At 58.0% G+C, this 17438-nt stretch overlaps 1 protein-coding gene across 3 annotated transcripts in view; it reads right to left on the reverse strand.

Annotated features, from left to right (window-relative positions):
* Positions 1-16483, reverse strand: part of STK32C (serine/threonine kinase 32C) — a 67437-nt gene extending 50954 nt beyond the window's left edge. For 2 of the 3 annotated variants that reach the window (XR_014956209.1, XM_021542432.3), the window contains exon 1: positions 16306-16482. Coding sequence is in view for 2 of the 3 variants with exons in the window: in XM_021542432.3 (XP_021398107.2) it covers positions 16306-16390 (85 nt within the window). In the remaining variant the exon portion in view is untranslated. Of the gene's footprint in view, positions 1-16305 lie in introns of all 3 variants that reach the window. The other variant, XM_085583031.1, reaches the window with a different exon arrangement.
* Positions 16484-17438: the final 955 nt, after the last annotated feature.

The following is a 17438-nucleotide window of genomic DNA, read 5'->3' on the forward strand; positions in this document are numbered from 1 at the left end:
CCCGGGCAAGGCAGAACAGCACCCACCAGCTCCACGCTGCCCGAGCCCGTGTGCCCCCAGCACGATGGGTCTGCCTGCTCTGCCCAGCTGAACAGCCCTGGCATCCCACGGCACCGCCCGGGATGGAAAACGGGCCTGGGGAACCACCCGGGATGGAAAACGGGCCTGGGGCACCGCCCGGGATGGAAAACAGGCCTGGGGAACCACCCAGGATGGAAAACGGGCCTGGGGAACCACCCAGGATGGAAAACAGGCCTGGGGCAGAGCTGGTGCTCAGGGAGGGACCGGGAGCTCACCCGAGCCACCGCGGGAGCCTGGCCTGGCACACCCAGGCAGCCCTGCTGCTTTGGGAACATGAGCTGAGAGATTTAGCAGAATTTCCCCCGTGTACGCAGCCCTCGGCAAAGGAAAACGCTGAACAGCTCTAAAGGCTCAGCTCCTCATGTGAACATGTCGGCAGAGATACGGAAACGTTCTCTTCTCTGTGAAGTGAACAGCTGAGTAATGGTACCAGATGGACCATATTTGGATCTCTCTCTCATAAATACAAGATTCACCATTTGGAATTAAACGAGAAGAGCAGCTGTCCATTGTCCCACTTGGAGGAGTTTTGTTCATCAAATAAGCAGGAGCCAGGTGTCTGTGGCAGGAAAATCACAGAATCCCAGGGTCACTGGGGCTGGAAAAGCCCTCCCAGCCCAGGCAGTCCCAGCTGGGCCCATCCCCACCTTGTCCCCAGCCCAGAGCTCTGAATGCCACCTCCAGGAATTCCTGGGACACCTGCAGGGATGGATCCAACCCTCCCTGGGCAGTGCCAATCCCTGAGCCCCTTTCCATGGGGAAATTCCTGCTGGTTCCACCCTGAGCCTGCCCTGCCCAGCTGGGGCTCTCCCTCTGCTCCTGTCACAGACTGCCAGCCAGCGCAAGCACAGAAAATGTGCCAGGGAACCCCTGAGTCTCAATTACCAAGGAATCAGGATGATGATTATTGGGGTTTCAAAACCAGACAAGGTTCCTGCTCAGCCAAGAGTCCTGCCATTTTGTCCCAAGAGCAGTGCCACTGGAAGGGGTACAGCTATTCCCCTAATCCTGCAAAAAGGAAGGGCTGGAGTTTAGGGAAGGTTGCTTATCCCGTCTGTATTTTGCTACACAGACCCCACAACAGCTACAAAAATAAGCAATAATTAAACAGCAACCTAATCTATTGTCTTTCTTTATCATAAATTATGAATTACTGAATTATGGACACTCATTAAATCCAGAAGGCTGCTAAATAAAAGGTATCAACATCCAGAACTCCCTGACCTAGTGCCCACACAACTTAATGCACAGCTCTGGTGACACAGCTCCTGGCAGGGCTGGCTGCAAGGTGCTGGAACAGCTCTGAATGCCTGAGAAGCACCCCAAAACCAGTGTGTGGGGTGCTGGCCCCCCCAAAAGCGTTGGTGGGCACCCCAAAAACGCTGACGGGACCTCAAAAGCACTGATGGGCACCCTAAAAGCACTGATGGGCCCCCAAAAGCACTGATGGGCCCCCCAGAAATGTTAATGGTACCCCAAAAGCACTGATGGGCCCCCAGCCCCATGCCAGGGAAGGGAGGAGTTGAGGGCCAGCCACAGGGCTCTCCCACAGCACACAGAGGTGCTGTCAGAGCTCTTCCCTTTCCAGATGAAACCCCCCCCAAGGATGCACATTCATTTCTGTCAGCCTTCAGTTCTGGAGCACAATAAGCCATCTTTATCTTATTATTTGAAGAAGTAAATTTTCCATAGGAAAGTGGAGCTTTGCCTCTTTCAGAAATAAGGCTTTTCTCTCCATAATTGCCATTAAGTAATGGACACTCATTTAATTAAAGGCTCTCTTTAATTTGACAAGAATCTCTAGAAATAATTTCTCCCTAGGATTACCCCTTGGAGAGGTTTTCTGACAAGATGTAATTGAGACTGACCTTCACTGGGAGTGGGGGGAGCTCACAGAGCCCTGTTCAGGAGCTTAAGGATAAGGGTTGGGGGATCTGAAACACAGCCAGTGGTCTCTTTCGCCCTCCTGAATAACCCTAGAGTCCCAAAGTAATTTTTTCAGAAAAATTTCAAACCCTTGCCTTAATCCAGCCTCATCCCTGTCAATGGCCCCGTGGAGTGAAGGGAAATGGGAACTGTTTCCAGAGATCATTTGAAATTCCTGTTTTTAATTAATAACGTCAAACATGTGCTGCACATTTCAATGGGGTTTGAGAGACATGCTCATGGTAAATGATTCCTTGTTAACTAATTATGAAATGCAAAGTCATTGCCAATTTACCATTGCCAGACAATGCTACAGCTGCTTTCACACGACACAATAGGCTCAGGCTTTAAGACACATTCTTCAAAGGCAATAAGTGATGAGCAGGAAAATCGGGCCCTTTTCATGTCAGCAATTGAGGATCCCCACTGTTTTGAACAGAGAACTTACTCAGAGACTGAAATATTGAATTGCTGCTAGATACCTGAAGCTGCTGCCTCAAAATCATTGCAGACACAGACGTGGTTTTCTCTCTTTTCTGATATTTCTGTTTCCTTGCTCACTTCCCCACAGCTCACGCAGCCACTCGGGGTGACATCCCTGCTCAGCCTCTGCCTCTTCTGGCACACAGCACATGGAGCCCAGCGCAGGTGCTGGGGCTGCAGCTGACAGCAGCTTCGGGGCCAGCTGCAGGCTGCCAGTGGGTCTTTAATAACCACTCCTCACCTGAGCAGAACATCTTTGTTTATGCCTAACACGCCACCTGACAGTCAGCAGCATACGAGGAAGGAGTGTAATTAAATCTCTACTGTAATTGCCAAAACAAACAAACGTTGATTTTGCTCTCTTGCCAATGCGGATTTGCAGCGGAAGCAGGAGGATGCAGGAGTTGGGGGTGCTGTGGTGGACAGGAGGAGGCAGAGGGTGCTGGGGTTGGTGAGCAGTGCCGATTCCGGGCACTGGGAGCAGCTGCCTCTGGCACATCCCGAGCTCCATGGGGCATGGAAGGGCCATGGGGCAGAGCCAGTGGTGTCACACAGAAATGGTAATGAGACCAGCCCAGCAAGCACCCTGTGCCCTCACTGGAGAGCTCTCCTCTCAACTGCTTTTTAATTAACTGCCAGTAATTAGTGTCACCCAAGCAGCTCAGCAGAGTGCCTCTCCATGGCACCTCGCTGCCCTGCAAACACAGAGTGCTCTAATTAGGAGTGATCTCAGCCAGGGTGTTGGGGCTGTGTGGCACAAACCCAGCTCCCTGGTGCTGACCCGCTGGTCACGCTGCACCGGGGCACCCACTGGGCTCCCAGAGGGGAGGGTGTGTGTGTGTCTCCCTCCTGGGCACACTGATCCCTTAACACCACCCAGCTGGACACACACAGAGCTCAGATGCAGTGGGCAGCCTGGGCACTGCACTGGGAGAGCTCCAGTGTCAGAGGCACCAGCAGAGGGGGACAAGTGTAAAATCACTGAAGCTATCAATCTAAAAGAAGCAGGAGCTCCAACAGCAGAATTTCCCTCCTGCCCCAGCTCATGTCCCAGCACCCTGGCTGCAGGGCTGCTACCAGGACACCCCACGTGCCCTGGTGCCAGCTGTGGGCAGCAGGAGCCAGCAGCAGGGCACAGCACAGCCTGGGCTCCAGACAGAGGAATGGGTCACTTCACTCATCCGTCACACACTGACACCCACGTGCCTGCAGAGAGGACTCTGTGACCCAAGGGACGCTCGGGACCAAGGACAAACCAACACGGCCTAAGCAGGAGCATCACTGCTGGGCTGTGCTGGGAGCACCTGGCAAACCCCTGCGCTCAGAGCCACCAGAACAGCCAGGAGCTCAGCTGCAGGCAGAGCTGCACCCCATCCTGATGCAGCAGACACCCTCTGGAAGCACCTGCAGAAGGGACTGAGGAATGTAGGGCATGGATCTGACAGCACCGCGCAGCTCTGCTCCAGCCCAGCACCACAAACACCATGCACAGACCTACTTTGCAGCAAACCTCGTGCTGCATTTGCATCGTGCTGAGACACAAAGAACTTGCAAGCACTGGGGCTTCACTGGAAGGTTTAAAAACAATCCTGGGGAGCGGAGCTCCCACTTGGGTCACGCACGGGAAACCTGATCTTGGTCTGTCAGAGGAGCCTCAGTCACTCCTCACAGCAGATCCCGCTGAGAACACCAGCATGAGACAGGCTGGGGGCAGCTGAGGGCCAGAAAGGGACCCTGTCCAGATAGGTACAACCATGGTACGTCCCCATCCTAAAGAAAAGAATTCCTTCTTCTGCAGATACGTCTGCAATTGTGGCACCGCAGGCAATGTCCCATGTTCAGTGATGACTCCTGGCTGCAGGCACGGATGTGACCTCTCTCCATGCAGTGAGGAGGCTGTGGCTGTGGCACAGAAGAGGCTCTCTGGTCAGACACACCCCAGCTCCAGACAGAATCCTGCCTGTACCCAGCTTTGGCCAAGGCCAAGGAGACTGGCACTACCTGTGTGTACTGAAAGCCAAGGGTGGGTCCCCAAACCCTGGCTGGGGCTGTCAGCTCCCCTGGCACAGGGCCCTGCTCCTGCCTGCTGGGCAGGGCCACATCCCACGGCCCACTGCGGTCTCCTTGCTCCTAAACAAATCCTACAATGCTGTGCTTTGCTCCAAGCCCCAGCCAGGCACCCAGGGCAGGGTGACTGGGGTGCAGGCACACACAGGGTGCCCCAGCAGCCTCGGGTATGGAACAGAGAGGAGGGTAGAGCACCCGGCCAGCCGGGCACAGCCCCGCTGCCCGCTCCTCGCCGCTCCCGGCCTCCAGGGCCCTTCCCTGCTGCTCCTTTTCTTTATGCTCCGTGCCACTAACAGGGTACATTGGAAACAACCGACTATTTCTTTAGATAGCAACAGCCAGACGTGAGCACCTTGGGACTGCAGGAGAGCAGGCTCTGCCCTGGGGTCCCAGGAGCTGCCAGCTGTGACAGTGACTGGAGCCAGGACTGCAGGCTCCAGGCTGTGTGCTGGGGTCCCAGGAGCTGCCAGGCTGTGGTGGCACTCACGGGGCAATGGGGACAAGAACATGGTCACACAGGGACAGCAGCAGCTGCTCCTGCCCGGCTGGCTCCGCTGGCAGGTGCCCCAGGAGCACACCTGGAGATGGGGGCTCAGGGATGTCACCTGGCACAGGAGGGGCACAGGGAGGTAGGAGGACTGCGGTCTGCTCGGGGAAAGCAGAGCAGAAGGAGTGGGTGGCTGTGCACAGGTGGGCAGAGCTGTGCTGAGGGACAGGCTGGGCTGTGGTGGCACAGGGGACCCTGGTCCCAGCAGCCCGTCCCGTTGCTATGGCAATACAGAGAATAAGGAGCAGCACGAGCCATCCTAGACATGCACCAGCTGCTGAGGTGAAATCCAATGCACCTCTTCATGTGCAACCCTATCCCTCCCTCCTGCTGCCCACAGCTGCAGGGAGAAGGGCAAACAGCAGGGCTCTGTGCTGAAGGCTCAGGAAACGGCTCACAAGGACACAGCAGACAGCCCATGGCCAACTTCAGTACCACAGTGCTTGGGAAGGCCCTGACACTGGGCTTGGAAGACTTAAAATATTAATTAATAGAAAAGCCAGCAGTAGAGCCACATTAAATCCAATCACCACAGGTAACCGAAGCCCTCAGACCTGGCAGGTTTTTTCTGTGCACCCAAGGAGAGCCACAAAAGCTGCTCAGGGCAGAGAGGAGAAGGAGCCACCCACATCTGGTTTAACTCTGTGTTCCAGGCAGCAACAAACAGCGAGGTATTGTGACCAAACTGCTGGGCTCACTGCAGCAAGCAGCGTGTGAGGGATCACACACAGGCATTCTCAAGTGAGAACTTAGAACCATTGATAACAAGACAGAATTCAGCAATCCCTTTTTTTTTAAATCACACAACAGGGTTTAAGAGGTCTGAGACAAACACAGGTCTGCTGGGGAACAACCTACCTCATTCTCTTTGATATAATCTAGTCCATCTTTTATTTTATGTCTCCTGATCACCACTGCTTTTCCCAAATCTGTCCAGAAGCATTGCAGTTTACTGCAATATGTACCAATCCTAGGACAACAACTCTTTGTAACATAGAGAGCCCAAGAATATTTTCTACAATCAGCTGCTTCTGGTTTTCCATCAAAAGAGGCTTTTACTACTTGCCACACCAGCAAATTCATTGAAAGACAGCCTTGTTCCTCCTGCTGTGTCACTGGGGCTGCTGACAGCTACCAGAACACTGGGAAAATACACCAAAAAGTCAAACTGTGCACCAGCCATGTTGCATTTGAGCCGCAAGAGATGCAACAGCAGAGACATTTCATTTCAAAATGCCATTTCCTTGTTTTCTGCACTCCAGCACTGCTGCACACACTGCACTGAAGGATGGTCTCTGCTGCAGCATTTCACACCACTGAAGCAACAAAGAGAAAATCAAAAAGAATAGAAAAAGTCTCCTGGGAAAGAGCTGAATTGGCAGCTATGCTCATTTCTTGGCAATTGCATGGATCAGCACCATGAAAATACAGTGATGTCTGGTTTGGAGTTGTGGTTTTTAACATGGGCATGTCGATGAATGCACACCCCCACCACGACCTCCTCCATGGCATGGAAAGGGCTCAGGGACTGGCACTGCCCAGGGAGGGTTGGATCCCCATCCCTGGAGGTGTCACCTGGAAGTGGCACTCAGAGCTGAGGACAAGGTGGGGATGGGCCCAGCTGGGACTCCCTGGGCTGGGAGGGCTTTCCCAGCCCCAGGGATTCAGGGGTTCTGTGTGGAGCACCTTTCCCAAGGCAGGATCCCCCCTGTGCCCACGCTGGGTGTGAGCAGCAGGCACTGTGTGTGTGTACGCTGCACTTGGACTTAGCTCAGGCATTCCCAGCTGAGACCCTTTTCCTCACGACAGCCTTGTCAACACAGTGCTGATGCCTTGAAAACAAACTCTGGATTTCCCTCTCGAGAGCAGCCACTGGTGGGGTGTGCAGGCTCCGGGGTGCTATTTCAGGCACAGGGCCCTATCTTTGTCCCAGAGGCTCGTGAGCAGCAGACGTGCTCCCAAAATGCCTCTGGCTGGGATGGGCGATGCTGCTCGGCAGAGCTGCTGCAGCAGCAGTTGAAGGGCTGTGGAAATGCTGCTCCTGCCCTGGCCCTCCCTCCTGTCAGCAGCTGAGCTGAGAGGGCAGGCACGGGGCAGCAGCTCACCAGGGGCTCAGAAGAGAACCCAAGCACCACCAGCAGCTCCAAGAGCCACGGGCCCAAGGCTGGTGAGCACCAACAGGGCTTTGGTGTCTCTGGGACCACCCATGTCCCCACATGCAGGTCTGTCCTCTGCCCCTCATTGAGCTGGGCAGGCATTTCCCACAGTTGTGGCGATGGAAAAGGCTCTTTTGGCAAAGAAGGAAAAATTAGGAGTGTGAATGAGAGGGTATCACTGCCACGTGCTGACAATGACAGTAAATCTGGGAAGGAAAAAAGAACCACAAGAAAGTGTGAATACCTGAAGACATTTTGCTTGAGCCCAGGTGGGAACAGTGACCCCCTTTGGTGCTCCCTACAGTCAACAAGAAGCCTGTTCTTCCTCCTGGAGGTGTCAGAACAGATTCACTCCACGGGCAGACCTCACCCGAGCTCACAGAGGCTGGGCTGACCCAGCTGCCCCTGCAGGACAGTGGCCACAACCACGCAGGATTCATTTCAGCTCCACAAGAAGAGAGCAGACCCAAATTCACAGCAGATGTCAAACAGAATTATTCACCGAGTCCAAATTCTCTGGGGAAAGCAGACATCCTACTCGTGTGATAAATTCTCTGGAGCACAGCGATGTGCAACTCGCTGCGGAGAGGAAGAACCTCCCTGGCAGAGGATGCCCAAGGGAGAGGGCAGCCAGCCCTGGCAGCAGCACGGGGGGCTGCAGGGGGCTGCAGGGGGCTGCAGGGGCAGGCTGGCCCTGGGGAGAGCCCCTGCCCACAGCGACAGCCCCGGGGCTGTGCTGCCTCTGCCTCCCAGCTCCCACCCCAGGGCCGCCCCTGTGCCCCTGCCCTGGCACACCTGCAGAGCAAAGCCCAGGGAATTGCCCGGGCAGCCCGGGCAGGAGAGCAAGAGCAGAGCTAGCAGTGGAAACCCACCTCAGCACCGAGCAGGAGGAGCAGGGTGGCCTCTGCAGAGAGCAGCGGGGGAGGCAGGGGTGCCTTTGGAGATGCCAGGCTAAGAGCAGGGAAAAATCCAAAGCAAGGCCAGGAGCACAAACTGAAACGATTTCCCAAGCAGTGCTGAGGGGCAGCACAGACTGAACTGTTTGTTGATGTTACTCAGCCTTTTGATAAACAGAGGCAATTTGTTCTCTTTAAAAGAAACCCGCTATTTTTTAAATAAATTCACAGATTGATCTTTACATCAGAAAGCCATGCAGAGAAACACACACCAGGCTGAAGCTATTCATTAATCAGTGCCCAGGTCTGCCTCGCTGCAGCTGTGCTTGCTTTGACTGCTCCCGCTGTGGCATTTACCACGCAATGAACCCAGCGGAGCCCACGCGGCACCAGAGGGGCACAGAGCTCCTGGGACGTGGCACAGAGCTGTCCCTGCTGCTCAGGCACTGCCCAGGGACCGTGGCAGCAGAGCTGGCAGCAGGGCTGGCAGCAGGGCTGCCCCTGGCTCCTGAGGAGCGCAGGCAGAGCCAGGCCAGCCAGGGTGGCCGAGCGGCACCGCACAGTGCCACTGCCAGCACCCGCCACGGGCACCTCTGTGCCCACCCAGAGCCCACCCAGAGCTCACCCAGAGCCCACCCAGAGCTCCCTGTGCTGTCTGTGCAGCTGTCCCAAACCCCATCACTCCCGAGGTGCCCGTCAGCACCCAGGGTGAGCTGTGAGAGTTCCATACTGCAGAAAGAGCAGCTTTTCTCATCTCTGGGAAGGTTTCCCATCAGGTGCTGCCCGCTGCCCTTGCAGTGGGCATGGCAGGAGCCGAGCTGGCGCTGCCCGCAGCCAGCACTGACAGCTCGGCTCTGCTGCTGCAGCTGCCCCTGCTGCTCTCCCCACCAGCCCATGTCTGGGACCTGCAGCAGCAGGCAATGCCAGCCCTGCTGGAAGGTCCCCTGCCAGCCCCAGGGACACGGGGCAGGTGGGCAGATCCCCAGCCACGTGCTCCTGCATGTTATTCCCAAATCACAGGAAGCCCATTCCGAGCTAGTTATGAGGACTGTGGCCTCCTCAGAATACACCAAGTATTAATCTGATTTAATATTTCACTTGAATGGTACTGCCAGTGACTTTTCCTTGATTGCCCTTGTCCCTCTCTGTGCATCAAATGTCCTTCAAATTGCTGTTGTGTTTATTTCCCGTTACTCCTGCTCCATGCAAATAGTCTCAGCTGCCCTGAGGACTCATTTCACCCCAACCTCCTCTCCTCAGATCTCCCACAGACACATGAGCCCCTTGAGAATGGCTTTTCTTGAGACTTGAGCCAGCACTACTGCGAAGGGACCACGGCCAACAGGGTGGAGAGGGCCAGCACAGTCATTAAACAGCTCTGAGCAGCAATCCCAATGCTGCTGTGGAACCACACACCTCCAGGACTTGAAATTGCTGGATTCCCAGGATTTAACCTATCTCTGCATTACATGACACACTGCAAAGCTTCATGCCTAGAGAAGTTTTTCATGCTTGGCGGGAATGAGGAGCAGTGGCTCTGCCAGGGACACAGAGCCCACGGAGGGGCAAAGCACCCCAGGTCCTGGGCAGCCAGAACAAAGCCCTGCTGACAATACTAAACACAGCTTTGCGACATCCCCTTGCAATCCCCACTCCCTCCTCCCCCACTTACTTACTTAGCTACCACTTTGATAATACAGAAAGGCTTTTTTCCCTTGTGTTTAAATACCAGGGAAGGCATCTGGGCTCCCAACCCACAGCCATGAAAGTCAGACTATTGGAAAAGTTCTCCCTGCAGTCTGGGCAGGGAACACTCCAGTCAGTGGTGTGCAGTGCATGGAAGCTTAATACATCTGTACCTAACCCCAAATAAGTTGTAACTGCGATTTTACAGCTGCCTTGCTGGGCAATAAACAACAGATTTCCAGTGAAAGGGCAGCGTTTCCTGCCCAGCTGAGGTGACAGAGCTGGGTTCTGTGAGGAGCATGGCCAGCAGCAGGGACAATGTCAGGGGACCAGGGGACACAGCCAGGCCGTGCTGGCTGCCCCAAGACCAGAACGTGGTGTATGGCACTGATCACCTCAGAAGAGAGAGAGAAACTTTTCCTTGGATCTGTTGCCCAGGTCCCTCTCCCAGCAGCACAACAGGATGTCCCCAGATCTGTCACAAACCTGGCCAGAAGGGTTTGGGTTCCCTCAGAGGTGAAGGACACAGGACAAGGGAGGTCAGGTTTTGCTCCCCATCCTTCCATGCCCCTGTTCCCCCAAACATGCCCTTGTTTCCCTGAAGGTCCCAAGCCCTGGAACAAAAAGTTACGGGGAGGAACCCCAAGCTGAAAAGCTGCTGCTGAGAGCCATGGAGAATGTTGGACATCTCACTGCCGTGGAAGGGGAAGTGAAGGCAGGAACACAAACAGATCGCCACCCTGCAAGGACCAAAGCCTGAGCGGCACGGGGCAGGTGACAAGGACAGCGGGTCCGGGAGCTGCCCAAAGCTGCCCAGCAGCCTCGGGCAGGACAGGCTCTGGAGGGGCTGCAGGATCAGGGGCAGCCAGGGCAGGCTGGGCTGGGCTGGGCAGGGCAGGGCAGGCTGGGCAGGGCAGGGCTGGGCTGGGCAGGCTGGGCAGGCTGGGCAGGGCAGGTTGGGCTGGACAGGGCTGGGCAGGCTGGGCAGGCTGGGCAGGGCAGGGCAGGCTGGGCAGGGCTGGGCAGGGCAGGGCAGGGCAGGGCAGGCTGGGCAGGGCTGGACAGGGCAGGCTGGACAGGCTGGGCTGGGCAGGCTGGGCAGGGCAGGCTGGGCAGGGCAGGCTGGGCAGGGCTGGGCAGGGCAGGTTGGGCTGGACAGGGCAGGGCAGGCTGGACAGGCTGGGCAGGGCAGGCTGGGCAGGGCTGGGCAGGGCAGGTTGGGCTGGACAGGGCAGGGCAGGCTGGACAGGCTGGGCAGGGCAGGCTGGGCAGGGCTGGGCAGGGCAGGCTGGGCAGGGCTGGACAGGGCGGGCTGGACAGGCTGGGCAGGGCAGGCTGGGCAGGGCAGGTTGGGCTGGACAGGGCAGGGCAGGTTGGGCTGGACAGGGCAGGGCAGGCTGGACAGGCTGGGCAGGGCAGGCTGGGCAGGGCAGGCTGGGCAGGGCTGCCCGCTCTCGCTCTCGCTCTCGCTCTCGCTCTCGCTCCCGCCGTGTGCCGCACGCCCGCAGCGCGCTGCTGTGAACACGGGCACTCTTTGAAGCGGCTCCCGCAGGTTCTGCAGCTCCTCGCCCGTTTCCCCGGGCCGTGCCGCGGGATGGGGCGATGGGAGCAGCCCCGCGTGTGCCCGGAGCGGCCCTTGGGCAGGAGGCACAGCGGGGCTGCCGGAGCTGCCCGCACCGGCACGGCTCCGGCAGCTCCGAAACTCTGAGCCCGAGCGCCGAGCGGCGCCGGGGGAGCGCCCGGCCCCGCGCCGGCACACGCGGCCAGAGCGCGGAGCGAGCACGGCACCGCACAGCCAGCACGGCACCGCACAGCCAGCACGGCACCGCACACCCAGCACGGCACCGCACACCCAGCACGGCACCGCGCAGCCCCACATCCCGCACGGCACCGCACACCCAGCACGGCACCGCACACCCAGCACGGCACCGCGCAGCCCCACATCCCGCACGGCACCGCACATCCACACGCCACCGCACAGCTCCACATCCCGCACACCCAGCACGGCACCGCACATCCACACGGCACCGCACAGACACCGCACCTGAGCCGGGCCAGCCCCCAGCACACACTTCCCACCACCAGGCTGCTTTACCGGGAGAGCCGTGCCCATGAGCTATAGAGCTGGAAACGTGCTGAAAAGTTGATTTCGATGCAAGTAAGATAAACACAGGCGCCTGCACCTGACCCCCGTAGAAAACACCATCTGCATTCTGGCAGAGTCAAACAAGAACTGGGGGGAAAAGTGATTAAAACAAAATACTAATCACAATGAAAGTCACTGGGCTGCACCATTAAAACTTTGTACATCAGCAGAAAAAACAAATTCAGCATCAGGACACAGACGGGACCCCTGGACCACTCGCCTCGTGTCAGTGAGGGGAGGCACAGCAAAGCACAAAGCAGCAGATGGCTTCGCAGATTCTCATGTATATTTACACACAGTTTTTTTAGTAAACCACTTTGATTCAGGAGAAACCACATCCAAAATGCACTCTTGAAATTCCTCTTCAGACATAATTGCACAGAGAGATAAATCTTGCTGTGGTTTCCCCCTCTCTCATGTAACACAACTGTGGGCAATGCTAATAGCACTGAGTGTGTGCCCTGTGTTTCCTCCCGCTCAGCCCAGGTGCCCAAGTCCAACTCTGCTAAGCAGTTTTCAGATATCGGGGTTGAAACATTCCCATTGGTTTCACAATTACAGGTTTTCCTCACTTGATATAAAAAATAAATCTAAAATAATTTTTTTTTCCTTCTAAAAAGGAGGACAATGTCAATAAAACTTGCTAGGTTGGTTCCCAGAACAGCAGCAAAATTCCTGCCCAAATGACAAACAAGCCTCATGACTTTTGTGCCTCCTCTTGCTCTCCAGCTCTCTGCCAGGAGGGGACAGCCGGGGTTCGGGCTCTGCTCCAGGAACAGGGACAGGAGCAGAGGGAACGGCCTCAGGCTGGGCCAGGGGAGCTCAGGGTGGAACCAGCAGGAATTTCCCCATGGAAAGGGGCTCAGGAACTGGAACTGCCCAGGGAGGGCTGGATCCCCATCCCTGGAGGTGTCCCAGGAATTCCTGGACATGGCACTCAGAGCACAGCTTGGACTCCATGATCCTGGAGGCTTTTTCCTGCCCAAAGGATTCTGTGATTCCGTGAGACACCCCAGTGCCCCGTGCCCTGCACAGAGACGTGTCTCAGCCAGCAGACAGGCAGTGCCCACCCCCTGTGGAGAACAAACCCACTCCTCGCGTGAGGAGTTTTTAAAACATCCTTGCAGGTATAAATAACAAACCCTGAAAAGTCCCTGCAGATAAGGGCGTATTTTTCGTGATGGAAAACAGCCCACAGTGGTAATGCAGAACCCACAAGCCCGCTACAATTCACTCCAGCTCACTGAGCCCACCTTACTCCAGCACACAACTCTGAGTGCTCCACCCTGCAGCCCTTCTGCTCTTTTGCCTTGTTTTCTTCTCCCTATACTTTTCCCCTTACTTTGTTTTTCCTCCTCCTCCATTCATTAACTTTCCCTGTTCACCAGCAGGGTACAACACACCTCACCAAAACCGAGCTCTCTCAAAGGCATCCCTGGGCAGTGTCCCCAGCTGGACAGGCTGGAGCTCCCTCCCTCCCAGCTGATGGAAGTGCAGCTTGCCAGCTTTTCTGTGGGACTGGAACCAGCTGGAGAGCGGCTCCCACAGCCAGAGAAACCCATCTCCCCCACGCCAGGGCTCCCTGGAAGCACACACAAACACACAGGCACTGTCCTTCCGCAGTCAGCCTTCCTGCTAGCTGAGCCCCAGTTGTGAAACGCCCCGAAATCTCTGGCAGGCTGTGTGTGCAAGCAGGGAGCAGTATGGTGTGCATGCTGCAGCAGGCAGGCACCCCAAGGGCTCAGACAGGGATGCTGTGCCCAACATGCAGCACCAGGCACACCTGAACACACCTGAACACTCCTGAACACACCTGGACACACTGAACCTAGCACCACAGCCACGGTGCTGTGCCCAACACACAGCACCAGGCACACCTGAACACACCTGAACACACCTGAACACACTGAACCTGGCACCACGGCCACGGTGCTGTGCCCAACACACAGCACCAGGCACACCTGAACACACCTGGACACACCTGAACACACCTGGACACACTGAACCTGGCACCACGGCCATAGTGCTGTGCCCAACACGCAGCACCAGGCACACCTGACACTCCTGAACACTCCTGAACACACCTGGACACACTGAACCTGGCACCACGGCCATGAGAAGGCTCCCGAGTGCGGGGATGGGGACACCACAGCAGCCAGGAAGGGAAGCAAGGAAGGAGCAGCACAGCTGCCCCTTGGGCACAGCTCCCCAGAGCCCAGCTCCACACCGCCCTGGCCCTGGGTGGACCAGCTGAACCAGCACCAGCTTCATCTCTGCCAAAGAACAAGCCCAGCCAAGCACTGGCAGAAAAGATGCTGAAGAAGTGGAGACGGCTGGGAAGGTCCTTAGGACACTCTGGAACACCAAGTTTACTCTTGGAGTCACTCAGAGCTCAACCCACACAGCCCACAAGGCCAGCTGCAGCCGTGCCCTCCCAGAGAGGGGTGACACAGGAGCTCCTGACTGCTCCACACGAGATCCAAGAGCAGCTGGGGCTGCACAGGCGCAGGCTGAGGAGAAATGGCAGTTCTTAACCCAGGGTAAGCAGTGGAGAAGCCTCTGGAGCCAGGAGTTTCACACCAAGAGAGCAAACACATCCTGCTCACCCCCGGGACATCCCCCCTGCACTGCCTCAGCCGTGACAGGAACCAGTGGTCAGTGCAGTCCCAAAACCAGTCCCCAGGAAGCCAGGGACGAAGACTGGAAGCTCTGCAGGATTTGGAGTATGATTTTAGTACTGGTTGTGTTACCAGTGACTACAATAAACGTTAACATTCTATTTACATACACCCTGACAAAATTATCAGGGATTATCTGCTGGATTTCAGCAGTCAGGCTCATCCTTGTTGAGAGATCCATCACAAGGAACCACGTATGGGCAAAATTTGACATACCAAATGTATCTTTTCCTTTTTTATATTTTTAATTGATTTCTCATTATATTGTTGTCACTAGTAAGTCTTCCACAGTATGTCACACACGAACCCAAGTATCAGCTGGTTTCTTTATCTAAGGAAGTTATTGGGATGTCTTAGGAGATCACCATAGCAACCGTGCCATGACAGTAAATATGAGTTCACTGGAACAACGCTGTAATTGCTCTGAGCACTCTAACAAGGAATTATGGAAAAGCAGGAGACATCAAGGAAGCGATGTGCCAATAATTGGGACACGGTGAAAGCACTGATTGAAAGTACCTGGAAGGTGTTCCCAGGCTCCTGTCAGTGGCCACTCAGCTGCAGAGCTCACCCACCCTGCTTGGCTGCACAGGGTAGAATCAAAAGCCTCTCAGAAAAAAATTTTGTTTTCAGAATGTAACTGCAGTGAAGCCTCCGATTTAAGTGTCTTTACTCGGCTTGCTCAGTGTGAATTCTAATAAAAGCTTGTTGGAGAAATAACCAGCTCTTGTGCCAGGAAAAGTTTGCCTGATTTAACCCATCAGCTGCCAGAGCAGCACAGACAGGTGTGGTCCCCTCAGCGAGGGAATTCCAGCAGACCCCGACGCTCACATCACTGCCCCCAGACCCAGACTCGCACGTCTACCTCCAGGTTTATGCAGTGCACAGTTCAGCACCCACACACAGGGATTTTCGCCTGGTGAGTGCCACGGGGCCACGGCAGCGCTCAGGAGCGCCCCGGGGCTCGCCTGCTGGCCCGAGGGCTCTCTTCCCCACCCACAGTCAAAGTTCCTTCCTCTGCTCCTCTGAAATTCCCCCTGCACCCGAGATTTCTAATGCAGCATGGTATTTCACGGCGTATTCCTAAACATCCCCCCCAGCTTGTATTTTGGGAAAAACCCCAGAGCGGCTTTGTGCACGGGCAGCAGCGCTCGGGCGCTGGTGCCGGCGGCGCTTGGCCCTTCCTCGGTCCAAGCGGGGCCGTCCGTGCACGAACCGAAACTTCGCTGCTGAGCTGTGCCCTCGCCGCCCCCTTCCCACCCCCGCTTTAACGGCGGCGCCCGTGGTCCGTGTCCCGTGTCCCCTGTCCCGTGTCCCGTGCCCGTGGGGTGCCCGTGGGCAGAGTCCCTGCGTCCTGGGGGAGACAACGCCCGGCCGGACCCCCGCAGCCGGGCACGGCCCCGCCGGGGGCACCGACCCCAGTGCCGGGCGGGGCAGCTCGGTGTCCCGGGACAGGACACCCCGGGCTGGGCACCCCGGGCTGGGCACCCCGGGACAGGGCACCGCGTGGGCAGCGCCGCCGGGGCAGGGCAGGGCAGGGCAGGGCAGAGTGCCCCGGAGCTGGACATCCGGGCTGGGCAGGGCAGGGCAGAGCATCCCGGGCAGGGCGGGCACCCCGAGCATCTCGGTCCGCACTCACCGTCCTCCTGCTCGTCGAAGACGGGTCTCTTGGAGGAGGAGGCGCTCGCTCCCATCCTCTTCTTCCACTTGCTCCAGGGAAACATCGGGGCGAGCGGCTGGCATGCCCCGCGGCCTCTCCCCGCCGGCTCCCGCGGCCGGCCCCGCCGCCGCGCTCAGCCGCCCCGCGCCCCGGCGCCGCCCGCCCGCATGGCAGCGCCCGGCGCCGCCGCCTCCCCCCGCTGCCCGCGGCGGCCCCGGCGCGGCGGGGCGGGGACGGAGCCCAGCGGGCCGGGGGAGGCGGGCGGGGCCCGGGGCCGGGGGCGGGCCGGGGGATGCGGGCGGTGGGGCGGAGCAGAGCGGGGCAGAGGGGCCGGGGGATGCGGGTGGAGCGGGGCCGGGCAGAGGGGCCGGGGGATGCGGGCGGTGGGGCGGAGCAGAGCGGGGCAGAGGGGCCGGGGGATGCGGGCGGAGCGGGGCCGGACAGAGGGGCCGGGGGATGCGGGCGGAGCGGGGCCGGGCAGAGGGGCCGGGGGATGCGGGCGGAGCGGGGCCGGGCAGAGGGACCGGGGGATGCGGGCGGAGCGGGGCGGGTCGGATGCACCTCCCGGCCCCGCCCGCATCCCCCGGGCGCGGGGCTGCGGCCGCGGCCGTGCCGAGGGCGGCGCTCCGGGCCGGGGCCGGGGCCGCCCCCGCGGCTCCCGAGCCGAGCCCCGCCCGGCCCGGTGTCCCCGGCGCCGTTATTTGAGTCTCGCTGGCAAAGACCGCCGGGCAGGAGCTGCGGTGCAGCCCAGCCTTTCCCCGCTCGGCGGTGTCCGTGCCAGCGCACAGCGCTCATCTTGCCTCGCTCCCTGGGCTCACTGCCCTTATCGCAGCTCTCTAGCAGCCATTCCCCCTTGTCCTGACTTGTAAACAGTCTCGCTCCATCCTTTTCCTACGCCCCCTCCAGGCGCTGGAACGCCGCGATTAGGTCGCCGCAAAGCTTTTTATTTTCCACGCTGGCCAGTTCCAGCTCTCTCAGCCTTTCCTCATGGGACAGGTGCTCCGTCCCCCAAACCATCTCCATGGCCTCCTCTGGACTTGCTCCGAAAAGCCGATGTGCTGGCGTCCCCGGGGCTGGAGGCAGCTCTGCAGGTGGGGTCTGACCCGAGCGGG

The sequence above is a fragment of the Lonchura striata genome, chromosome 6 (assembly GCF_050655825.1).
Source record: "Lonchura striata isolate lonStrDom1 chromosome 6, ASM5065582v1, whole genome shotgun sequence".
Classification (NCBI taxonomy): domain Eukaryota; kingdom Metazoa; phylum Chordata; class Aves; order Passeriformes; family Estrildidae; genus Lonchura; species Lonchura striata.